Raw genomic sequence first — 27,171 nt, forward strand, 5'->3', positions numbered from 1 at the left:
TATGTGAGAACTAGTAAAAACTATCGTAGGAATAATAATCGACTCTGTTTGCATCTTATATCTCTGCTGAATGCAGTGACAGGAGTCGGAATGGAAAATTGTTAAAAATAATTAATTGACGGAATTGTTATTAAAACGCATGGAATAAGTCGGAACTATGCGAGAACTATTGAGAACTGTTAAAAAATAATCAAAATTGTTTGCACTTCACCTCTCGCGAATGCGGTGCCGACGGTCGGAATAAAAAAATGTTGAAAAATAATTCATTGACGGAATTGTTATTAAACATTATTTTTATGACAGTTTTCGCTGGTTCTCACACAGCCCCGACCATTTCTATGCGTTTTAATAATAATTTGGTTAATTAATTATTCTTTAACATTTTTTTACTTTTACCGTCGGCACAGTATTCGCGAGACGCGTGAAGTGCAAACAGTTTCGATCACTTTTTTACAGTTCAATAATTCTCGCACAGTTTCGACCTGTTTCATGCGTTTTAATAACAATTCCGTCAATTAATTATTTTTTAACAATTTTCCATTCCGACTTCTGTCACTGCATTCAGCAGAGGTATGAGGTGCAAACAGATTCGATCATTATTCTTACGACAGTTTTACTGTGCCGACGGTAGAAAAAAAAAATTTTTGAAAAATAATTAATTAATAAAATTATTTATTAAAACAAATGGAAATAGTCGGAGCTATGTAAAAACTAGCGAAAACTGTCGTAAGAATAATGATGGAAACTTTAATAACTTTGCACTTTACGCTTCTCGCGAATGCGGTGCCGACGGTCGGAAAAATAAATGTTGAAAAATAATAGATTGACGAAACTGTTAGTAAAACATGTACCCCGGGGCCATGCGCCATTATCTAGAACATTATATCCCATCAAATAATCGAAAGATTTTGTTACTCGCATGATTGCGATTGTAAAATTTTAAGATCGAGAGTATGCGAGTAAAAAAATTTTTCAATTATCTGTTGGAGTATAATGTACTAGATAACTAGATAATGGTGCGCTGTGGACGGGCAGGCAAAAGTATTACTAAAATATAATGTACTTACTATGTTCGTTTGCAGCGGTCCACAGCGATCGTCCTGAAGCAGAGACGGAGGCAACGGCGAAAGTGGTCCTGAAGCAGCGAGGAAGGCAACGGCGAAGATAATCCTGAAGCAGCGAGGAAGGCAACGACGATGCACTTCACACACCACACCACACCACACCACACCACACCACACCACACCACACCACACCACACACACACGAGGCGATCGCGATATTCTTTTTCGATAGACGAGCAGCGTACATGTTCACTCCCGAAGCTTCGCGACACAACTGACCCACCGACCCCCTCTCGTCACGCAACTGAGCCCTGTCCGCGCGGAGTCGTCGAAGCGTTTGAAAGAGGGAAGGAGAAAATAGTAGGCGGAGCTAGTAGCTGATTGGCTACCGTGAGTCGGGCGACTCGGGGATTTGGCGAAAAAGAAAAGATAACCGTTAGGCTCGGAAATCGTGGAGGGGACGATTTCCGAGAAGTTTCCGCTTCGATGCTTCGGGTAATCGTTTCTCGGAATTCGTCGAGGGGACTGGCGCCTGAGTGGCGCCTCGCTTTTTTTTGACGACAGAAAAAACTTCGGACAAGCATCCCGGAGCCTCAACGATTTCCGAGAAGCGATTATCCGAAGCATCGAAGCGGAAGCCTCGCTTTTTTTCGACGACGAAAAAAACTTTGGACAAGCGTTTGCACTTAAAATCAAATAGGCCAAACGCGATTTTCGAGGAATCCTATTCAATCACTATTTTCGTTCACATGAAAAATAATTTACTTACAATTAGAACTTAAAACAGTGGTATGATGTGTGACTTCACGAAACGAAACCCGAAAAAAGCGCCAACAATCGAGGCGCACTAAACAGAAGTAAATCAATTCGCTTCCCGAGTTTTGTATCTCTGTATGATTGCACGACGATTAATAAAATTTCATTATTGGCACGATCGACATTCTACCGAACGGATTGCGTATCCTTCTCGAGCAAATACGCGCATACGAAAACTTTGCCCGGAACGAAAATCAACATGACACGAAAGTGGCGTGACGTCACGTAACTGCGTGAAAACGCAAGCCGAGGAAAGCGGTGAGAAAACTGTTTGAACGAAAATTACGCGCCGAGATACAACGAACGGAGACAAATTCGTTTCAAGACTTTTGTATTTCGTATGCTTGCATTTAAAATATGAATGCATATAATTGTAAAATTTACGGGTATAGCATGAAAACAACCAAATAAACGTGGACATAGCATAGAAGAGACCCAAAAAGTCATACACATTACCTATGGGATTCATAGATATTTGATTACATAGTTCAATGTGCACATTTTGTGCACATAGAGGCTCTGATGGATGAAAACACCTAAAACCACGCGATGACCGCTCTCAGATGACTAATATAAAAGATTGCTCTTCATTTTTTTATATTAAACATTTATAAAAATAATTTTTCAGAAAAATATAAAAACCAAGTAATTTTTTAAATTTAATTTTTTATACATTATTTTGTAATTATACCAACAAACGTGATTATTTTCTTATAATAAAATTATACTATCTAAAATAAATAAAATAGTACTCTTAAAAAACTGATTGAATTGAATTTCAAAAGAAACCTGACTAAATCTAATGGCAAATAAACGATACTATAATATAAATATACACATGTATGTTTTATGACCTTTATCTGAAGCTGTTTAATTAATATTCAGCTGAACGCTCGCGTTTTTTTTACAATTTTCATTATGTAATCGAATAATTATACTTTGAATATAGAAAAATAATCCTATCTTACAATTAATAAAAAATTGCCAACTGTTGCAAAATAAACGTTCTGTTGAACGCTCGATCGTTATTTATATCGATCGTCATGAAATAAAAAAGAAAAAATATCTTCAATAATAAAATTTTAATTTCTCGTGTTTGTACATACAATAAACATTATATATAATTTTACACATATTATTTTAGATGCATTTTACATATATTATTCTCAAAATTGTTTTAACCCTGCTTTAGGTTCAATCTATTGGATGTTGTTATATTAATTCAAGTTATAATACGCGTTGCCATTTTCACACAGTATAACAAATGTTCACACGTAAACATTTGTTTTATTGATCCTAATATTTGTTAATTTGTTTTTTACTGTTTTATAAAGTTTAAGTTAATGTAAGATTTATTAATCAAATATAAAATTTAATTAATTACATCTACATTGCAATCATTATTCGTGTGGATAAAAAAATATTACGCCTAATGTAGGATTAAAAACTAATATTAGTAGTAGAGAGAATTTTTAGAGAAGACTCTCTTTAATTGGATAGCGATAAAATAAAATTAAAAGATATTTCGAATTTGAATCAGGATCTTCGGAAACTCTTCGATACAAAGACCAAACACGTACGTACACTGTACACAACCAGATTTGTAATTGTTTGTAATGAAACAATTGCGATGATCGAGCATCTCGAAGATATTTGATTTAACGAGAGAGATCATAATTTTTTTATTTATTAATTGTGACTTTTCCAGAATTATTAGATACGTATAAGTTTAAAGATTAATTGTTATTATAGTATTGTATAATATATAATTTATTTTATATGTGCGAAATATTTTGAGGTTATGTTGGTTACGTGCGGCATTTTCGTGCCTTGAGTGGCCTTAACTCGCTCTGACTCGTTTTTTAATAACTTTTTAATAACAGAAATCGATATGCTAATGGGCATATACATAATCAGGACAAAGATACATCGACTGGAAGTCGTTTTTAGCATTCTTGGTTACGCTGTCCGTATTATTTACGTTCTCCCCTTTCCTGTAACGGAATTTATCAATTATGGCATCATAACCCAGTCAGATTCGTTTCTGACACAAAATCTATTGTGAATCTCTGTTGTAATAATATAAAAATAATATTTTTGTTTTGTAACATCAGTGCATTGTGTTTCGTTGTGTAGAGAGACATTAGGAAATAATTTTGTCAATTATTACCATTAATTAAAATGTTAAAATGCTAATTAATATTCTTACGAATATTAAATAAAAATTCAAGCTTTATTATACATTAGAAGTGGGGGGTAGAATCAAGCCGTCATCGATAACAGTAGAGAGTGACGACTCATCATGTACCTAACTGAACCTTACTCCGCATTGCTCTGCGTTTGAAACGTCAACTCCATCGCAAAATTTCTAGTGTGTCACTTCGCAAGTTTCTTCATTACGTCATCAATATTGCTAGAAAACATAAGGAAGGGTGATATACGAATATTCTCATACAATGAAGTGGTTTGCGGGATCTATTAATGAGGCGGTTGCGACGTCGAAATCGAGGAAAGCAGTTTTCGTTGTATTCATTGAAGGTATATTCATAGTTTTAGGTTATATCTGACATTGGTTTAGTCCGAACTTAATCATGTGCTTCTAATCAAATATATACAATTTATGGATACATAACAATGTGTAGAAGAACACAAAATGGATACTTTAACAAATCAACCATAAATTCAAACAATCATATGGATATAATGTTTTTTCAGGCAAAGACGATACATCAGTGCAACTTGCTCAAGCAATTGATACTACAGAAGTCTCTTCTCGCCTAGAGCAAGAACATTTTGTAGCTATAAGATTAGAGAGTGGATCTGAAGCTTACAGATTCTTTGCACAGATCTGTATCCTTTAAAATAATTTTAATCTTTCGCTTCTAAGATTTATCATATTGATTTTATCATATTAAAAAATTTTTTCCTTAAATTTTAACAATTAGATCAATTGGTACCAGTACCATCTTTATTTTTCATTGGAGAAAATGGTACGCCACTGGAAATTGTTGCTGGTAGTTCCACTGCAGCTGACTTAGCATCCAAAATTGATAATGTGGTAACAAAGGCAGGAAAGAGTAATAAACAATCTTCACTAAATTTGATTGATGCAGAACAGAAAGTTGCAGCTACCAGTAGTAGCAGTAACAATAATGCCATTGATATTACTACATCTAATATAAATGATAACAATTCCAATCCAAATGCAAATTTAACTTCTGGTATAACAGAGGCTGTTACACCAATAAACATCTCGAATAATGAAAATAATGTGGAAGATACAGCAAAGGCTGCAACGGAAAATCAAGACAATAATGAAATGAGAACAAATGCTGAAACTAAGCAAGATAATCAAACTAATGAATTAACAGCTGAGGTATGTTGATTAAAGATGTTGACATAATGTGTGATAATGACAAATTATATTTGCTGTGCATTTTTAGGAAAAACTTGAAAGAGCGCGACAGTTAATTGAGCTTCAACGAAAACAACGACTGGAGGAGGAGCAAAAAAAGGAACGGGAACGCGAGGTTGAACGACGCAAGATGGGACGCGACGTTCAAAAAATGCGGCAAATGCAGCAAGAGCTAGAGATAAAACAGGCACACGAGGAAAGGATGCGAGAAAAGGCTGCGGAGGCCGCAGCCCGCGAAAAAGTTAGGCAACAAATTGCTCAAGACAAACTAGAACGAAAACAGAAGGAGCTTGCTTTACAGGTTAGCATTATTTTAATTATTAATGATGTTTATTTCATATCTAATTGATTTTATTTTATATATCAATTTGAATTTGTCTCGTCTTCTCTAACAGCAACAAATGCAGCAACCGCAGAGTCAAGAGCAACCTAGGTATGATCCAGTACCTAATAATGCGACAGTGACTAGAATTCAATTTAGATTGCCGTCCGGCAATCCTCATACAGCACAATTTGAACCATCCAGCACTTTGCGTACTCTACGTACCTACGTGTCCGAAAACATTGATTTACCGTTCCGACAATTTACAATGTCAACATCGTTTCCCAGAAGAGAATTGACTAATGAGGAAAACGACAAAACTCTTTTGGAACTCGAATTGGTTCCAACCGCCGTTATTTTAATTCTTCCTCTGAAAAATGTAAGTAAGATTTTCTTTTATAAAATATCGTATTTTTAATTACATTTATTATATATATATATATTTTTTTTTTATATGTCCAGTCTAATGTCACAACGGTGGTAACTTCGACACAAGACGTTGGGTTCTTCTCTCGCTTCATATGGTCCTTTTTCACACCTGTTATTCGTATTTACAATTATATAGTAGGTTACTTTTCCGGCAATAACGGAGACGCAAATCAACAACGTGACGACTCCAACATTGATCCCATAGAATCAACGAATAACTCCGACAGACCTATTTCACCGAATCAGCGAAACCTAGTTCAATCTTCGGGGTAGGTTTTCCAATAAACAATTCCCTTACATACACACACGTATACACGTACACGCAGAGGTGCGATTATAGATCTACGTGTACTTGCATGATATTTAAATAGATTTTAACAAAATTGTATGAAATATATAATTTTAAATATATTAAATAAACATTTTTATCGATGATGCAGTTTATTTAGAAGATACTTGGGTAATCAAGGAGGGACAACAATCAGAGCTCAAGGGAATATACACAGACTACATTCAGGTGGGGATGATAATGATGAGAATAATACTTGGAACGGTAATTCTACACAGCAAATGTAAAATAAATACAAATCTTGCTCCGGTCACATTGCAAGCAATCGATTACTATCTTTGTTATGTAAATTATTATGTTGTAATACTTGACACTTTACTCTTTGTTTTACACTGCTAAAACCTATCTGCAGCATATCTTTATTAATGCACGAGCATTAAGTTTTAATGATCGAGTTTCCATGTTCGTTAATAGCATTACGAGAGAGTGTTTGTTAATGGATATTTCACAATTTAGCAATAACATTATCTGGATTATTATTATAACATAATGCTAATGTTTATTATAATGCTAGAAAGTATGTAACATGAATGCATTATAATAAATAATAAAACACATTTCGAGAAAAAGATCGTGGAAGCGTATTGAGCCACAAATGATACATGGACCAAATGTGAAAAGGTTTGTAAAAATCAACGTGCAAACTGCAAAAGTTTTACGAATATCTTGGTTTTAGATATTTGAAATTTTAATACATATAAGTTTATTAATATTAAGTTTGATAATAGTGTAAGTTTCTTTTCTTCTTTTAATCGATGTTTTTCCTTTAATTTCGAGTAACAGTAAAATGTAATGCGGTTAAAGATAATAATTACATTAAGATTTGAATATACTTTTTGAAGAATTGTTAATAGTATTCGTTATATTTTTCATTATATTTTTAATGGTATAATAAGAGTGTAATTATAAGTTAAGATATAATTGCACAGTCAAAATATATAACTAAATATCAGAATTCGTATATGTAAATGTCTTAATGCGAAATTAACAATATAATTAGGGATGATTATTTTCTGAAGCAAGTGAGCATAGAATATCAATGCTGCAGGCCTGTCCTAATGCCTAAAGAAATAAATATACAGGTTCATGGCATTGTTTCGTTTTCTTTGCATTAAATCCCTTTCCTTATATTTAACAGGAAATACGAATATAAAACGTATATATATATATATATAAAATTTTTATTGTGAAATTTATTACATATATGTGTGTGTGTGTGTGTGTGTGTGTGTGTGTGTGTGTGTGTGTGTGTGTGTGTGTGTGTGTGTAAAATATAAAAGTTATATAGAATAAATGTATATATATAATAAATTTGTCATGTGACTATATGTATACAATTATAATGTGAAGATTTTTCACATGTCGAAATGCGACTTCGAAAATATGTTCAAGGCAAGAGAAAACAAATGCACCAGAAACTTGTACCGTATTACGTGGTAGACGTGTTTAAGATAAATGAAGATATATTTTAACTGTTACATTTGTCCCTTTCGTCAATTAAGCGTGAAATTAACAAACATTTTGGGTTACCAACCACTGCAAAGGTTTCAATTTTCTGGAAGTGAGACGGCAGAAATTTATCAGAGCAGTACGCTATACATCGGTAACATGATCTTGCTAGTCACACCCATTGACAGTTTCTAGAGAACACTGTCCGCACTTCCCAAAATCCTTGCTATAAAATTAAATAAAATAGTTCTCGATATCTGATCAAAGCAATTATTTTAAGGAACAATTCTAATAAAATAATTATTTGCTATCACAATTAAAGAATTTAAATCGTACTTATTAGTTAGAAAATTATTTATGAAACCTATTTGTATACGCAATAGAATTATAAGTAAATTCTATAAAGTTTAGAGAACTTTGCTTCTAAATTAATTTTGTCTTAGCTTTATTAATTCATCATGTATGTTATCACTAAGATGTATACACAATATAACACAATAAGTCAGGAATATAATCTTATTAAAATCGTAGTTTATCAAACGAAGGAGCAAGTACACCGAAATGGCGTATATTCGCGGGTCGCTGCTTCTTGGTGGTGTCTAATAATAAACCAAAGGCCTAGTTTTTCGTGTTTTAGGCAGTGCACTCAAAACAATTTTATTATTATATACGATAATTTGTAAATATATGTGTTACGTAAAAGATATAACAACTGATCAAACAGTCACCGAAACAGCGATTTTAGTAATAAATGCACTTGTCAATCGTTATCGAATTAATTGTTAGACAAAAATGTAATTATTAAATTAAATGTTATACATTTTAGATGTGATATTCCGGACAGCATAAAATTTTTATCATAAATATTTACATTCTAATAATTTTTTTAAATATGTGATAAAAAATTTATAGAAATTTTTAATAAAAATTTTAGAATAATAAAATAAATAAATATGTTTATAACTTGTAAAATATTTTTTAGAATATACGGAATATATAGAAAAGAATACATGGAAAAATATTTCTTTCTATACAATAAATATAAATATAAATGTATATAAATATATATTAGAATATAATAAATATATAAATGTTTATTATAATTTTATTACATTTTCTGAACATATAAGAATATGTACAAAATGTTCACGCATAAAAATATTTAAATTATTTTAATTTTTTAAATAAATATTTTATGTTGTCTGGAATGATCAATTTATTTTTGTGAGCATTACTTCTGCTACGCTCCAGCAATTTAAATAGTCAATAATAAATAGTTAAACTTATGTTTAACATGATGTTAATAATGTATAAGTTTTTTTTTTAATTTAAATCTGATCTAACCATTATTTAAACACACTATTTCTACAAATATTTTTTGTGTAGTTAGTCGGAAATTATAACATTTTTTTCTTCCCTTTTTTCCTGTTGAATTATATATTAGGTTTTATAACTGAATCAATTTCGCATCGCATCTGCTACCTATCATGATTATTAAACGGCGTTCCGTGGCAGTGACAGAAATTTATAGTTACCTCATTACCACCGTTTAGTGGTCGCTACCGTCTCGCGATACGAGATCATTAAAAGCTCCTTCCAGAAACGCACGTGCTTGCCAAGACCCGCCCAGAAGTTTATACGATTGGTCTATCTTGCGATGACGTGGTGAGCACGTGGCTTTAGGATACCGCCTCAAGAAACGAAGAATTTGACTTGACTGCCAAAAAAATATTGTTGGACACCGTGAGTAACTCCGACAAAACAGTCACTGGTTTTCGACTCTAATCTTCTGAACAGTTCAGGAGGTATCAATGTAACCAAAGAGTCTTTGATAATTCTTGCTATTGTCAATATCGTTGTTTTCTTATAATTAAAACATAAAAGTTATTTATATTAAAAAGAATAAAGAGAGTGATGTAGTGGAATATCAAGTTGTACGATTAAGTTTTAGTGAAGTTTTATCATCAATCGATTGATTTTTAAAACGTCAATTAAGTGCCAACTAGATTTTTTCAGGAAAAAAGTGATATTAAATATTGATAAAAAGGAATATAAAAATAAAATTCCTGGAGAACTAATTTATCAATTAAAGAACTAAACAACTAAACGACTAATTTCGATGGCTGCAAGGTATTTGAGACTATTGAAAAGATTATTTTATGGGTGTTATTAGTAGAGTATTTTGAACATCATCTTGACAAGACGTGTTTCAAGATGTCCGATAAAGAGATAAAAAAATCGGATTCCTCAAAAGGAATGAACGATTCTGCGGAAAATCCAAGATTATGCTCTTTTAGCATCGAAAGACTACTAGCACCGAACAAGATAGACGAAGAAGAAAATAAATTCTCGCAACAGACTGATTTATCTTTGTTTTGTCAAGAAAGTGAGTAATTACGAATATATATTCTAAAATGTATTCTTCTGCAATCAATTGTTTGTCGTTTTTAGAGAAAGATAATGTATAGGATAATAAATGTTTCTTCGGTGCTTTTTTTATTTAACAAAATCTTTATTTATTATTATTTATTATTATTAAAAATTATCTATTCCTTAATAATGTGATTAATATGTGATGTGTTCTCAATCAAATATTTTATTATATATATAACATAATAATGTATAAAGAACATTAAAAAAATTAATTTTTGATTAATGTTATATTCTATTATTATACAATAAAATTTATTAACATATTATTACATTATTAATATATTCTTGATATAATAGACATTATTGTAAGCAATTTCAATGTAGCGATCCATGATGAAAATTAAACGAAATCACATTTGCCAGATAATGAATTGGAGACGAGAATGCTTGTTGCACCCGATTCATCCATGTCAATGGCGGAGGAAATTGAGCTCGACGATACCGACATAGTATGCTCGACATCTCCTGAGCCAGAGATGTATTACGGTGAGTTTCGTTAGTATCATTATGCTCTATTACATTTTCAGACAATCACATAAATATCTACAACGTAATGTTTCACTTAAAAGAACGTCTCTCTTATTGCTTTTAATTAGAATTAAAGAGCAACGAAAAAATTTTCCTAAATTATGAATCTTATAAAAGAAAAAATTCAAACATTAATAAATAAATTGTAAGATTTTTATAAAAACCAAATATGTCTAAGAAATTAAATTTTTAGAAACGAAAAAACTGTTCTTATTTAAACTGCTTATTGTAGAAATATGGTAATTTTTCTTTAGACATATAATAGGTATAAGAACAAGAAAAAATGTAGACTTTGATTAATATAATAAAAATATATTTAAAAGAAAAAAATCTCTGAATTTTCTTGTTTTTGTGTTATTTTACATTTACATTTTTTCATAATATTAATAATCATGAATGAATATTTTGAGAATTCAATAGAACATTTATCAACGCATATACATTAGGGGATTAGGGCATTTATTTAGAACTTATATTTTCTCAATTTTTGTTATAATAAAATAGATTTAATTACTTAAATATTCTTTAAATAAAAAATTTAAATAAGGAATACATTTTATTTTCTTAATATTTTTAATAAATTCTTAAATATTTAATAGCAATCTATTATACAGATATGTATGAAAGTAAATTCGCTTATGTGTGCCAATGTTAAAATTTGCATTTACACAGGTGTGAAACACTTGTATTTATTTTGTTAAATCACCCAATTAATGAAGACATTTTGAAAACAGACATAATAAAGAAATATTTGACTTTGTCGATAATAGTTATGGAAGTTATAGCTAATAATATTATTACTGCACATAGAAAAGCGTTGAGAAGTATGTGCATGTATTTGTTTCTTCAAAACTCAAATCAGGTAAAGACATATTCGCCAATGGCGATTTTTTAAATGTTAAACATTACTAATCCATGTAAAACTAATACGTTAAGGTCATTTAATTGAATGTTAATAATCTGCGTGTATCGTAATATCGTAGTTACATAAATTTAACCAAAAAAGAATCTGATATTTAACTAAAAATAATTTTACTAAAAATAATCAAGTTTGTGAACATTATAAATCTTTTCACGTTAATTATATAAATAATGCAGTTATTTCTCCGAAGTTACGACTTGAAAAGAAATGTTATTTCACATTTAACAAAGTGCATACACAGAGAGAACAATTTCTTTGGATTTAATAAAGTTTATCAAAAACAAAGAAATATACACTTTGGAATAGTCAAACAAAACGGTTTATTAAATTTAAAGAACTCTTTCTCTCTGTGTAGTTAGCAAATTGTTTTTAAAAAACAAAATTTTCTATACTTGTTAAATGTTAGCTGTTGCCTATGTATTTTTAGTAAAAAGAGTTTTCAAACCTTTACAATTACATCTCTATAATTTATGTTATTTGTAAAGTCACGATGGCAAGTCACAATAGAAAGTAATCATTAAAATAATGAATAAATAGCGCAATTATTTATATGTAATTATTTATATCGCCATAAAATCTTCAAAGATTACTTTGCCTTTTATCGAGAATTATATCGTCATCTGTCAAGACTGATTTTGCATCGGTTAGCTGGTAACATTATTACGGAAACTAGAGGAACTAATTGTTATAAAATCCACATGCTTCTCTTGCGGTAACGAATCTGTAAGATCGCGCGGAGAGGACCGTCGCCTGTGATTTTGATCCATTACTTCCTGCAGGCTCCACGCCTACTCAATGTTTCTGCTCTTCGTCCACTATTTATCTGTCTCCCCTGCTAATTCTGCCATGGAAAGGCGACAACTCCCTTACTTGCATTAAAATGTAAAAACCGGTACACTTCTCCAAAATTTTTACGAGATATTACTTACAAAATGTACTAAATTATTGGAATTATTTAAACTTCAAATTACAACTTTATAATTTGGAAAATCCGAGAAACAAAAATTTCCTTTAAAACGTAATGACTAATTATATTATTATTGCACATAGTTCATTATAAAATTCATGTAATATTATAATTTGCACAGCAAATTTTTCATATATGAAAAGAACATTTCTTTTTTGCTAAAGTATCTTAAATGTTTCATAAAATTTAGTTAGATCAGATCTGAAAATAATTTTGTTGCATTATTATAATATTTATAAAGGATATTTAAGTAATGTAGCAAAAAATTTTGATATTCTGGTATTAATCAGTTTAAGCGTCATAAAGAATTATTTTTTTAATTTAAATAAAATTATTTTCAAATTATTTGCATCCAAGTTACTTTAGCAGAACCGTTATTTCTATGTTTTAAAAGTATTTCCAATTGTTACTGTCAAAATATGGTAATTAATACAGCCTGTAATACAACATATTTCAGTCGTTATTCAACGTAACACAATGAAGAACTTACGGTTTATGATTTATGGACAATTAATACGAGACTCAAGCAACTCAATTCTGCGGCATCTTATACGCCTTCGAGAGCCTTAATGACTAATTTCCATGCGAGAGCACGTAATCACATCGTGATTTACACACCGTAATGACTGACGCAATAAATTCCGGGATCTAAGGAAAGGACAATTCTTGTTTGCGTGTGTTAGGATTGAAATGTGTGGGACGTCGCGTTTAACTACAAAGCCGACAACGTGGCACGCATAAATCTTTGTGAAAGAACAGCATAAAGAGCAAAGGATGATACTGAAGAAGCACTTCTTTAATGAGCCCACTATGAAATCGAGCGACAATTCTGCATATATATGACAAGTTTGTCAGCAAGTTTTAATTTTCTATTCTCAAATGTTATAGCTATCAAAATATCAAAAACAGAAATTGAGGTATTAAATATCTGGCATTTTTAAATTAAATTTCCAAATATATTTTCCTAAGATTCTCTATGTTATTAATAAGATCATTGAGAATTTAAGTGATTTCTCTATTTGGATATTAAGATCTTGACTGGCAACAAAGGACCCAGTCGTAAAGTCATTTCGAGGCAGATTTGTCAATCGTTGTGACTCGCGTGCGAATTAATTATACTCGAGGTTGATTGCGAGTATAAAACGGCCAGCAACGTCAGATGAATGAGATTTGGCCGTGCTTTATCGCTCACTTCTGCATGCTCTCGTGCCATTCGTCACCGAATAATTAGGGGACAAGTTCGCTGCGGCTCGCAGCAATTAGGTAAACTAGAAGGCGTGGTATTCTATTTCCGCGACGTCCAACGTATGGCTGTCCCTCGAGAGTCGAGCTTCGCTCCTCTTTGCACTGTGTCGTCGACTCCTTTTTGCGGTTGCTTCCTCTGCACCAATCCTTTCCTACTGCTTTCCAGACCTCGTTCGTCAATGCAACCGAGTCAGAAACTCGACGACAAATGAGCCGTGCGAGACTCACCCCTTGTAGACTCTTTTCTTCTTTGTTTTTCTTTGTTTCCGGCTGTGAGCAGGTTGTGATAATTCCGTGTGCATCACATATTGTTAAGAAAATTTCCTTTTTGTTAAAAATCTTTAGAAATAGATATATAAAATTATATTTCTTCTCCCAAAATCTATTATACTTATATTTATTATTATTTATTATTGTATAGCAATGTGTATAATAAGAAAAAAAAATAATGCTGGTATTTATTAGAGCACAAAATGTTGAATATTCTTACGAAGTTTCAACGTCGTATTCTGCAAAAGTACTTAAAAGATATACGATAATCCAGGAACGAAATATTATCACTACTACAACAGCTGACATGATTCTCTCTTGAGACGTGGATAACCGCATCGAGCGTGCACATTGGTATAGTGCATTTCGCGCAAAGTGAATTAGAGGTGGTACAGTTTTAGACGACAATTCTGCAGTACGGTTATAGGCGAGGAAGGCACGAAAAAGGCGCGAGAAACGCGACAATTACGTCGCCATCTGACAATTAGTAGCCAGTAAACGGCGCTTCTTGGCATAATGTCGCCGCGAATAGCTTTTTCGGAATATTTATTGCCGCAGCATACAAGAAACCACCTGAACCGTAATGGCTTGAATGGTTTCTTTCTATTCTGTTTCTCATAAATTAAATAGTTTTCGATTTTATCGAAATAATTCATAGCAGTGGATTTACAAGGCTAGTGTTGTTTTTAAGGCTTTTCATAATTGTCAGTTCTTAATTTTATTCTAGTTCTTTAATTTTTAAGTAAAATAAAATGTTATAATTAAAAGATTTCCTATACATAAGCTAAATAAGCTCATTTTTTAATCTAAATTATAGCATTATTCTCTGTTGAAAGTGCCATCATAAATATTTTGTTCTAACAAGAATCAAACAAAAAACGAGAAATATAAATATATAAATAGGCCATAAGTATAACATTTTTATTATTATAGTTATTAAAGTTGTGTCCAAAGAAAAATTGTCATATTTAAGTATATAATAATATACAATAATAAACGGTTTAAACATTAAAATTTTTTTTTCTTGAAAATTTAATTTTTTCGACATGTTTTTGTAGAAAATCTTTCAATTAATTACATTTTTCAACTTCTAATTTATTATTTCTACATGCATACATATAATTGATAAATAAATTAAATAACATATACGTTTCATATTAATATTTTATAAGATTAATACTGTCTTTTAGAAAGAAGTCATTTGAAAAGCTATTAAAGAAATGTCGAGATTATTTCAATGACGATTAGTATTAGTAGCATAATATTCTCAACACGAGCTTTTTACCCCGGCCGTTGCGATGCCACACTTTTTCTTTGGATGACGAATGGGCAGATAATTAGAAGATGATCCTCCGACGCTAAAGAGACTGCGGTCTTGTTACCAACTGCCTAAAAGTGAACCCAAAGACATTCTTCACGACACGCGGCGCGACGTCGTGTACGGCAAGTCTTATAAGCTTGGGATAAATATAAATATAAACAACTCCGAGACAAAAAGTCCCGAGATTGATGAGAAAGGAAGATTCCACGGGGGTAATTGGAGAGTCCGCTCGTGCTCAACGGCATGGGGTTCACGCGTGTTATGCGCATCATTCAAAAGCGATTAAAAGGATAAAGATATAGTGTATACATGAGACATATACAACGGGTTGCGGGTGAATGATGATGCGATTTCGATGCTCCCATCAATTTATTCGTGCGCCGCTGTGATACTTTCTCTTTTCCATATCGAGGGACTTGCACTTTGTAATTTGCAGTTACTTAACATCGCGTCGTATTTGAGATGGGCTTACTTCCGATCGATCATCACAGGGACATTACATGACCCGGGTATCAAGACTCGATTACGCAATATCATAAATGTCATCGTACCGTTGATACACGATGTTGTTAAGATGTTAGATAAATCTCAGCGGAGCTGTTTTACTCGTGTTACTTTTATTTCGACATATAAGAAATATTTTTTTACAGAAGCATGCACCAGCAGCAGTGGCGCGAATTCAACCACGAGTGCGGACATCCAGGAGAAGACTGCCGCCGCTATTAGCGACGACGAAAGGAAGAAGAGACCACGCACGGCGTTCACCGCCACGCAAATTAAATCTTTGGAGGCAGAATTCGAGAGGAATAAGTATTTGAGCGTGGCGAAACGGCTGCAGCTGAGCAAAAACTTGAAGCTCACCGAAACACAAGTAAACATCTTATTTCTGATAATTTCTTCTTAAGTTAATTTATTTTTAGAAGACGCTGCATCATAATGTGTATCATAGCTTTAATTCAAGACTAATCATCTGTATCTAACCATCATCTATTTCTGTATTGAGTTTGCCTCATAAACAAATTTAATTGGATCAAAACACGGAGTGGTATCCTAAAACAGGATATTGTACTCGATAAATCGTGATAATGCTTTAAATTTTGGTAGACCTTTCTCAGCACCTGAAAGAGTTTAAGTCTCTTGTACTTCAAGTTCTTTAAACTCAACTGGCTCTAAATTATGAGCCTGTGGAGCACCACATGTGCAGGCGCCAGGTCGTGGCGCCATGGGGGAGGATCGTCCTTTAAAACCAATTAGCACTTCTACCCTTCTTTCCCGCGAACTGTTTGTGGAGAGAAATTTTTTGCCACCTATTTAACCTTTTCAGAAGTTTTTTATCCTACATAACCGGAACTCGGTTATGCAGTTTTTAAAAATAAAATATAAAAAAGTTTGTGGAAGGAACAATATTAAAAATTATTGCAGTTATCATACACATTTGTGTAAATGCGATAGTTTAATAACTTCACAATGTTAGTCTAAAACGCATTCGTTAATTTTCTTTTGGCGTTGCTACTGAAATCTCTCAGTCTTGCATCATTTATAATCATGCCAGGGATTTTCCGCGGATATTATCATCTAATATTAACCGATCCTCTCGAAAGAGAGAGAGAGAGAGAGAGAGCACTCTATAACTTCTCTACATGACGATTCTGCCACAAAGCTCACAGAGTGCAATGGTTGCGTAAGTCTCGGTGATGCACTTTGTAGCGTGCGCTTGATACTCGCCCGCGCTTTAAACTAATTAATTTATGGCCCGCACCCCCAGAATATTCGCCATCGCGGAGATCGCGCCACGCCATCATCGCCGACCAGTTGCTCGCCGGCAATAATTGCCAGCGCCGGTCGAAATATCGCGAACGAGCCGGATAATTATCTCCGCAATCGCGGTCGAAAGGAGGAACGATCGGACGACGGATCAGAGGCAAGAAAGAGACGCGTCGTGCCGCCGACATAACTGTCACAATATTTCTCGGAGTTAACGAGCCAGTTCGGGAGAGCCCCTATTTTCCCCTTCTAGCAACCCATCTCTTACGTCGCGAGACTCGCATCCGCAGCGGAACGAAATGTACCGAGCGACGGCTGCTGCGCGCCGTCGAGGCGACGAACCGGAGAGGCGTCGATTTTTTAATTAGAATACGTCGTCAGTCCCTTATGTTCGCAAACTGGTTGCTACGAAGCTGGCTCTTTGAGAAATTTCGATCTGTACAAAAGTTGATATTATTTTTGTACAATATATAATATGTTACTCATTATTAAATTTGAATATAAGAAAATGATGTATTCTAGTACACTGAAAAAAATATATCCAATAAGATTTGTTGTTGTGGGCTGCCAACTACAGATATACTCAATACAATAATATATGCTATTGCAGTATCAACATTGTACTTGCATTAACAGTAAACATTATTGTATTGAGTATTTTATAGAGTAGTTGGCAGCCCGCAATTACATATGTTATTGGCTATATTACTTTTTTTTCTATGTAGTTTTATGATCTAACTTATAAAATTTTATTGAGCAATTTTATAATATATATACAGATATAAAATCGAATACGTAAAACAGATTTAAAATGTACATTTATTTGTATCATTTTCTAATTTTATATCCATTTACAAGCAATCAGTAATAAATTTCTTTTCTTATTTATGTTTAATTATGGAATACCTGTATCTTGTAAAGAAATAAAATTTTTACAATTTTTTTTTAAACAAATGTGATATACATCTCAGTTACGTAAATAACTTAATTAACTAACAAATTTCCATGCATCGTAAATGTTTCTTATAATTATATATTTTACAGATAAAGATATGGTTTCAAAATAGACGGACGAAATGGAAAAGGAAGTACACTAATGACGTCGAGTTATTAGCGCAGCAATACTACTCGAGCTTAGGAATTCCAGCACCGCGACCCATTTTTGTCGGTGATCGTTTATGGTATAGTTCTAATAAAAATTACAATCATTTTCAACGAAAAATTTCTTTTTCCTTGTAAATGCTGTTTATCTTACAAAACTTTCTTGCTAATACATTTAAATGATACATCTCTTAATGAGAAGAATACATTTAAAATATAAATTGTTCTTTTTTTTATTAGTAGATTGCTTCTTGTGCACATTTGAGCAATACATTTTTCAGATATGTTAAAAAACTTATTTTTAAAAAGCATCTAATTTAATCCAAATAATTATATAGAAAAAAGAATAAGAAAAAATGATTTAGAAACATCGATTATGTGAAAAAAAGGTAGTGTTGTTCTATTTGCGACTGTATTCTTTCTCTATTCAAAAATAAACAATTGACTCGAAACGATAATATCCATTTCTCACTGGGAATTAATAAGTATAGATTACATTTTACAGTATATTAACATGTGTATTTTTGCAGGTTCTTCAATTATCCGGGACAACCACAATCAGGAGTACCGTTATTCCCGCAGCATTTAACACCATTGTCATTACCTCCTGCATTACCTATTGTTCAACCATTGCCTACTAATCTATCGATAAGACAGCAAACATCCATTTTTCAAAACGCACCAACCAGTCATCTCACACATCATCTAACTCAGAGATTGGACTTCAGGCATCATGATCCTTAGTTTTCAATAAATTATTGATGACCAGTATAAAACTAATTAATAATTAGCGTACAAAGCAGTACAAGACTATAAATTACATAAATCTAGATTTGCCAGCGATAATGATCATTATATTGATGTACTTTTTGCGTTCCGCGTATCATATCGAGATATCAATCAAGATGCAATGCATAATCGTAATTATTTTTATTTTTTAATTAAGTTAAATTGCATAAAGTATATCTGTATTTTCATAAAACACATATTAAATATTATGAATATCTTTTTCTTGGCTTAATTTTGTATGGCTTATAAGATTCGGGCTCTTTCGCTGTGTGATATTGTTTGTATGACCGAATATAATTAGAAGCGAGAAATAATATAACTTGCAATATTTTATTTTTTAATTTTTTCTTAAAAATATAATCCTAAAACCTGTAAAATATACGACAAACTGAGATATCTATCTGATATTACGTACAAGTGTAAAAAACTTTAAAAAAATAAATGTTACACTTTTTAGCTAAAAATATACCATAGAAGTTTTGACAATTGAGAAATGTAACCCTATTTGAAAATTTATTTTAACATCATATAAACAATATCGCAAGAAAGCCAAGCTTTTAATAAATTAAAATTAATGTATACTTGAGGAATTAATGAAAAAAAATGTTATGAGTAACCGAGATACATATAATGTAAAATCATTTATTATTGTTATTGTGCTTGAAACTATACGTATACATTGCAAATTGACAATAATTGTGCTTGTGTCGAGAGAGAAAATGAGAATATCCAGTTACAATAATTCTATTGGTAATGCCGATTATTTTTTACATGTATTCCATTGGCATAAATGATAATGATTATCGCCGAACAGATGCATAAATTTATCATTTTCAAAAGATTCAATTATCACTTTATGGTACGATATTAGAATGAATAAAATTAAAGATATTAAATTATTTTAATATAAATGTATTACTTAGATAGGATACATAAAATATATGCCCATATAAATAACTTTCAGCGCAAAACACCTTTTAATAAAGCAAATATATCTTTGTGAAATTTAGCGATACGAAATTTGAGTAAAGGATAAAGTAAAAATTATAAATTATTGATGTATGACATCTGCATATGTATTTGTAACAAGAATATATAATATACAAAGTAAATAATTTTATATTATATATAAATACACAAATTGTAAATTTAACACATTAATTTTTTTAAAGAAAATAAAAATATTTACATAGTTAAATCAGTGACAGATGCAAAAGAAATGTCGCTGTAAAATCAGATGTAAATCATAAAACTGAAGAAAATGAAATTGGAACATTTTTTAGGAATATGTATAAGGTTTCTGTATGTTATTATATTAGAAGTTGTATCATAAAAATTATATCATACAAATGTTAATATTTATTATCACAGAGCAGAGGGAGACAAAATTTTACTAACACCCAAAACTTTGTCATCGTGAGCCGCCTGATCCTGAATAATTTTTGCATATTTTTCATTATCTTGTAAATCCTCTTCATCCAGCATTTCCTGCATTCTCTGTTTATATCTACAATTTTTCAAACTTAGATGAATAATCTTTGTAATTAAAGCTTACATATAAATATACTTACATTTCACTGTCAGGATTATTTTCTTGATTTCTGCATTTGTCTAGTTTCTTTTCTAAAGCTTTTACCGTTTCTCGAGATGGTGGTTCCACACATTTAGCCATTGAACGTATTTCTGTAAGAATTAATTTGTAAATATAGATAGTTCACACAATAAGGCTACACAGCAAATGCAAATTATTCAATATACAAGATTTATTCAATATACAAGATTTAATTACTTCGTACAGCTTCTATAATCCCACCCAATTGTTCTCTCGAGAAGAGTATATCAGTAACATAATTGTCTAGGTTTGCAGAGGCTCTAGATGCTGCATGCAAGGTTGCAGCCAATGCAATTTGGCTTGGAGCGTAAAGAAGAACGCTGTCTGTCAGAAAAACCCTTTCTAAAAACTCATCTATGTGTTGCCGTAATTTTTCAGGATTTTCTAAAGATGTGTACCTTGTCTGTAAAAGCATGCATAATACATTTACTTGTTCTATATATAAAAAAAGCATTACAAAAATGTAAACAAACCTTTATATCAATCATCAATCCTTCCACAGGTCTAAATGGATTATGAACAGTAAGATTGTAATTCAACTGTTGCATTAGAAGTAATTCATTATTAAGAATTATATCAGATGCCTTTTCCCTATCTCCCTTGATATTTGCTACAAACTGAGATATGGAAACATTGAATTCTTCAACCTAAAACAATATTTTTCATTTTTAAAAGATTCAAATTACAAATAACTATGAAAGATTACATATCATGGAGAATAATTACCTTACACGCTAGGTAAACGCAAGTGACCAAAATCTCCTTTGGATGATAATCCATTACACTGTTCCTAAGGTAAAACCTTTTGAAATAATGCAAGGCAGTGGCTACGGTAGCACGAGGCATTGGTGGATTAAATCGACGACAAAAATCTCTCAATTGCAATTCATAGAAACGGAGCAATGTACGCTCCTCCAAATGCGAGAGAAAATGTTTCTCGCTTTCTTCTGACTATGTTACAATTAAACATTTATAATTATACAAGTTGTTAATCTAATTAATTTGGTATTAGAGATAAACACCAGAAAAATGTAGCAAGTTTAAATCTTTTGTACAAGTATATTTGCATACATAATGCAATTGTGAAATAAAAATACATAATGCATACATAACCTATAAAGATTTTCATTGAGAATATTTCATCTCGTAAATCACAAATTCAGATACTCATAGAAACAGACACGCAGATGTATCTTTTAATAAGCAATAGTTCTAAATAAATAATCATGAAAAAGTAGACTTACCGTCATATTAGCACCATGTCTTACGATAAAATCAGCGTTGGTTTTCTCCCTCAATGCAGTCAAATCGCTTTCATCACTAAATATCCAGTATTTCTTTTGCGAGCTACATGGAAACATCTTGACAAGTAATAAAAATGAAAGAGAAAAACAAAACTGAATCGAGATTAATTGTCAGAATCACGTAAACGTAACGCGGATCAACACGCTTCAAAACAGAAAAAAGTTTGAGAACTGTCCCTGTACACTACCGCCAGTACATCCATTTTCGAAACTCGTACTACGTAGCTGTGTATCCGATAATTCCCAATGGGTAATAAGCACAAAATTAATTAAGTTTTAATATATCCTTTTAACTATTAAATTAAAGTTAATAAGTTATAAAATTAGTTTAATTACATAAAAAGGTACATGAACAAAAAACTTGGTTAAAAGTTACAAGTTAAGATAAAATTAACTTAATTAAGTTAACTTAAGTTAAATTATAAAAGTTAATTTTGAAAGGCATATATAAATCTGCACCCAATAAATTTTAAGTTATTAATTAATATCAAATTAAAGGCGGGATAGTGTCGCTGTGGCACTCTTGACGCGTGAAGTTGGCCGCACACATGAAACGCTTCGAAGCAGTCTTTGATTGGTCAATTTGTAAAATTTTTTGTTTCGATTGGTCAATCAAACGCTTCGAAGTATTTGTAGCGTCAAGTGGACCGCAGTCGTGTTGTGTCCCTCCCCCATCTTAATTGCATTTGCATGTATCATTTATTCATTTTTGGAACACAACGGACGTAGGACCAGGACGGATCGGGACGGATCGGCTTCAGTATAAGTGGAATCGCGGATCATCTAATTGGTACGTATAACCTATATTAACCTTGAGCTGTAATTCGTTTGCATATCAAAGAGGCACGGCAGTGTCTCGCGCCAAGTGTACGCGCGCGAGGCACTGTTGTGCCTCTGTTACATGAGATGCCGTTTGCGAGATTCCGTTATCGGATTTTCAATAACGGCTGAATTGATTGATTTTTCTCAATACTCGAATGCATATTTCTCAATACTCGCGTCGATCGCGAAGTTGACCGCGCAGGAGAGGATGCACTTGTCTCCGCCTTAACTGTGTTCCTTTCTTATTGCAGAATGTGGCAATCTTGAGCCGTGATCGGCTCCGGGACGAATGTCGTCGCGGTGTTTACTTGGTAAGTGGAAATCTGCGTTTGTAATACGTGATAGGTCGAAAATCTTGTTGAACGCGACGACCGTCGTTACATATTCTGATTTTTTTCGCATTTATGCGTTTTTCGTGTATTAAACTATAAATAACACGTTCATTTTTATGATAAATGCGCGGATGGACGAGGCCATTGTTAATGCGCGAATGGACGAGTCCAACTTAATATTTCTTTTGGCAGAACATGGCGAACGCCGGATAGATCGGCCGATTCTGGAACGAGATGAGTTTTGAGAAATTCGCGAGGAAATGAAGATGGAGACTTGACAACAGCCTGAGAGGAGGAGGCGGCCTTGGAGAGGCATCAGGTGCCAGTGGAGCAACTTTGCGGTAAGTATTATTGCTTACAATTGTATCTTTTTGAATCGTTATTTTATTTCATATTTTGATAAGTTGATAATAATAATTAGAAAAAAAGGAATTAATCTGCAACTTTATATGTAATAGTTTATATATTTTTATATGTATAAAGGTATTTTTAAAAACAGTATAAATTTATGTAATTATAAATATGAACTAATATAAATAGTATAATTATTTTTACAGCTATTTACTTAAAATTTCTGAGCCTATAAGATGTTATGATGTTATGAATCATTTGAACACTATTTTAATTTGCATCTTTTTGTATGTTATAGAATCATCGTAGCTACGTGCCTGATAACTCCACTGTTGCGCATCGGTTGGTAAGTACTTTATTAATAAAGTAACAGATCTGTTGAAACGATGTCACATACATATATAAATTATTTAGATATACAGAGCAAAAGCAATCTTATTTTTTATGAATCCAATGTTTTTTCTTTTTATATAAAAAGAAATCAAATAACATGTGTCTGCATGCACAAAATTTGAAATCTTATCTAATTAATTTGCTCGCAAATGGAATTGCTAGTTTCCATATCTTTCAAATTATTGCTTATGTTTTATATTTTGCATAACATGGTTAGATGATTCCGTTTCATTAGCATTAATAAGAGCTATTTGTTAGATATTATGTATTATTGGTGCCATATATTAAGTGTACAAATAAATAATTTGCTATTTTTATAAAATTTAATATTTATCGAAACATCCATATAATTCAATGATGAAAGAACTTTCTATTATTTTTCATTTTTTTCTTTGTTTCAGATATGTTACGGATTTCGGCTCGATAGAAAATGGCTTGATGAATTCATTGTAAAAAGGATTTTATATCAAGCCGGAATCTATAATTTAAAAGATAAAGGAAAATATTGAAAAATAATAATACTTTCACCATTTAATTATGTCAATGTGTTTTGACAATAAATACTAAATTTTATATTGGCATGTACAGTAGTATATAGGAGATTTCGATGATCCCACGAAAAAGATTAGCTCGGACTCATTTTCGGATTTTTCTCTGACTGAAATTATAAATTGAACAATTTGACAAACAGCACAATCATGCGGCACTCTTCAAATCAAATCATAGAATTGTGATAATTAAAATACAACTTCATTTTTTTTGTATGAATGTAACAATCATATATCTACATATTTTATTAATACATATACATACACTTTATTAAAAGGCAATATCGTGATTGCATATAAGAAAAGTTTTATGAACAAATTATCGTTTGGTTTATTATTTACTCAACAGGTATTATTTCCTGTTAGAAATAAGTTGAAGAGACCTGTTCTAGAGTGCAGCATGAGTCATATTTCCGAGTTCTTGATCGATATTCAGAAAAGTTACAAACAAAACTAAAATTAGCATATAATATCAAATTATATAATCACAATATTCATGTAACTGTATGAGAGTAACCAGATGTTTGCATTTTTATAATTAAAGAAAACTCTGGGGTAGTTAAACTGCAATTAAAACTTGCATGCCTTTTATTTCTATAATATAAAATTATTGAAAAATATTATTGGTATACAATATTTTATTGTGTCTAACTATTTATAATTAAAATTATGGAAGAGAAATACGAAAAATTAGATTAAAATACATAACAGCTAAATTTTAATTTATTTTTAATTACATTTCGCATTTTTAAAATTTTATATTTTAGCTGTATATTACATGTTAAAATAACAACTAATGATGAATTATTCAATCTTTGATCATAGAAAAAATAAATATATTTAAGATAAATTTAAAATGTTTGAACGTTAATATTACAAAATTGTAGACATTTTATTGAATACAAAAGAAATAAAACATCGCAATAAAAACTTCAATAAAAATAGTAATTTTTTAATAATAAAAATTCCAAACATTAATCGTAGTAATTAAAAACTAATAATATACGAATAAATGAATGCAAATTCAAAAGAGATTTAGTAATCGTCTAAACGCCATACTTTAAAGTAATTGCAACACGCATTAGGAAAGGGTTGCCGCCGTTTTCTGGTAACCGGCGTGTATGTTGCGAGTAATAAACAAGATCACGGGACCGGGGATCTCGATGGCGGGGCATGACGGTAAGGGCAGCAGGGATGAAGGGAGGAGAGACGGGTGGCCGATTTTAATATGGACGCCCCCGCAAGCGGTTGTGCGTCCGATCTGAGTAGGCGTTCCTACGACCCTTTGTCAACCGACAACGCCGCTGCATCTTATCGCGCGATCGTAGCCGGGGATCTCCCCATTCCGCCACGCTCGACCCTCGAGGCCATCGTTGTCGCTGCCAAGCTTGTTCAAGCGGAGAGCGCGCGCGAGAGAAAGAGAGAGAAAGAGAGAGAAAGAAAGAGAGAGACACACGCCGGGTTCTCCTCTTCCTCTCGTTACATCGGACGGTTATAACTCTCCACGTCGTTTTTTCCACGTCGCCGTTGACTTCGTCGTCGCTGTCACGTCGCGATCTGGCCCGCCGATCGCCTTCGCCCGGTATCGCGGTTGCGATCCCGCATCGATCAGAGATGGAAACTGGTTCAGATACCCAACCGTCCAGATTTACATACGAGGATACGATACGCGTCGATAGAGGCGCAAGTCTGATTTATGACTTTCGATATTTTTTGAACGGTTAATTGTATTCGGCAGCGGCAATAAATCGGTTAATATTTATGGATTCGAACTACCTGCGAACATCGCTGATTTATGCTTAATTAGATAGGAGAAATTACAGTCTTCCCACTTGCGATATAACAGTTGAGATATTCTGAGATAGATGAGAAATTTTCATTTTTCGTCATGTTCACGTTGTTAATTTTCTTCGATAAGTTTTTATCACTAAGAAACAAATTGGTTCATTTTAAATATCTATGGAAATTCGTTACTTCGTCTTTTTTACCGTGTATCGTTTCTCTCATTGCTGTGCACAACTGTAATTTATGTCAAGGGCTTGCGCTATCGATTCGCTATATCACCGACGTTAAACAGCAACACTAAACCTCTTTCTCTCTCTCTCTCTCTCTCTCTCTCTCTCTCTCTCTCTCTCGAGCAGAACGTTGTAATTTTTCAAACAAGTTATCAAATTTGAGATTGCGGTAGATGATCCGCAAAGTCTGCTAGTCAATGCCAACTCGAGGAGTTTAATTTCCACGGAGATTCCGTGGCGGGCGGACAGAGTAGAAATGGATACCCTCCGAAAGTGAAGTACATCCACCATTAATCTAATATTGCGGTCTCCGCCGCCGCCCTCGACGTTGCGTGCCGCAGCCCACGGCCGCGTCAAGCTTCGCTCCCTTGGAGTCCTCGGCGAGGGCACGTAAGCGCATATAATACATGCACGCGCGTCTTGTGTACATATCGTCGGCATCGACGGCGGCGTAGAGGAGACGGAGAAAACGGAATAGGCGCGATGTGTCGGTCGCGCTAATGCGAAATCAATGCCCGGCTTAGCCCGCGAGGTGTGACGAATAAAGTGGATTACCACTCGCACCTTCCCGATCTAGTCGCAATCAAGAGGGACTTTCCAGCCAGTCGGA

The 27,171-nt window shown here is 32.6% G+C and overlaps 3 protein-coding genes and 1 long non-coding RNA gene across 7 annotated transcripts in view; 3 read left to right on the top strand and 1 right to left on the bottom strand.

Annotated features, from left to right (window-relative positions):
- The first annotated feature begins 3,744 nt into the window (after window positions 1-3,744).
- On the top strand, window positions 3,745-7,487 carry LOC105831527 (UBX domain-containing protein 4). Its single transcript, XM_012671713.3, has 7 exons — window positions 3,745-4,418; window positions 4,596-4,730; window positions 4,826-5,256; window positions 5,324-5,596; window positions 5,691-5,996; window positions 6,080-6,315; window positions 6,487-7,487. The coding sequence occupies exons 1-7, from the start codon at window positions 4,337-4,339 to the stop codon at window positions 6,620-6,622; spliced, it is 1,599 nt and encodes a 532-aa protein (XP_012527167.1). The 5' UTR covers window positions 3,745-4,336; the 3' UTR covers window positions 6,623-7,487.
- Window positions 7,488-9,593: 2,106 nt separating this feature from the next.
- On the top strand, window positions 9,594-19,809 carry LOC105831523 (homeobox protein ceh-19). The gene is made up of 5 exons (XM_012671709.3): window positions 9,594-10,230; window positions 10,641-10,763; window positions 16,181-16,401; window positions 18,339-18,475; window positions 18,926-19,809. The coding sequence occupies exons 1-5, from the start codon at window positions 10,059-10,061 to the stop codon at window positions 19,137-19,139; spliced, it is 867 nt and encodes a 288-aa protein (XP_012527163.1). The 5' UTR covers window positions 9,594-10,058; the 3' UTR covers window positions 19,140-19,809.
- Window positions 19,810-20,235: 426 nt separating this feature from the next.
- On the bottom strand, window positions 20,236-22,294 carry LOC105831522 (cyclin-H). Of its 2 annotated transcripts, none has more exons than XM_036286340.1 (6): window positions 22,041-22,294; window positions 21,523-21,747; window positions 21,270-21,443; window positions 20,974-21,199; window positions 20,756-20,867; window positions 20,236-20,706 (listed from the first exon to the last, which is right to left on the bottom strand). In XM_036286340.1, exons 1-6 carry the CDS (start codon window positions 22,155-22,157, stop codon window positions 20,550-20,552), a joined length of 1,011 nt encoding a protein of 336 aa, XP_036142233.1. In that variant the 5' UTR covers window positions 22,158-22,294; the 3' UTR covers window positions 20,236-20,549. The 2 variants fall into 2 exon arrangements, with proteins under 2 accessions (XP_036142233.1, XP_012527162.1); XM_012671708.3 differs by having other exon boundaries at window positions 20,236-20,691; window positions 22,041-22,292.
- Window positions 22,295-22,515: 221 nt separating this feature from the next.
- The window catches only part of LOC105831524, a 221,029-nt gene continuing 216,373 nt past the window's right edge, over window positions 22,516-27,171 (top strand). For all 3 annotated transcript variants that reach the window (XR_004963098.1, XR_003625409.2, XR_003625408.2), the window contains exons 1-4: window positions 22,516-22,890; window positions 23,174-23,233; window positions 23,447-23,595; window positions 23,904-23,951. This is a non-coding gene — a long non-coding RNA (uncharacterized LOC105831524). The remainder of the gene's footprint in view (window positions 22,891-23,173; window positions 23,234-23,446; window positions 23,596-23,903; window positions 23,952-27,171) is intronic.

This window comes from Monomorium pharaonis, chromosome 4 (genome assembly GCF_013373865.1).
Source record: "Monomorium pharaonis isolate MP-MQ-018 chromosome 4, ASM1337386v2, whole genome shotgun sequence".
Lineage (NCBI taxonomy): Eukaryota > Metazoa > Arthropoda > Insecta > Hymenoptera > Formicidae > Monomorium > Monomorium pharaonis.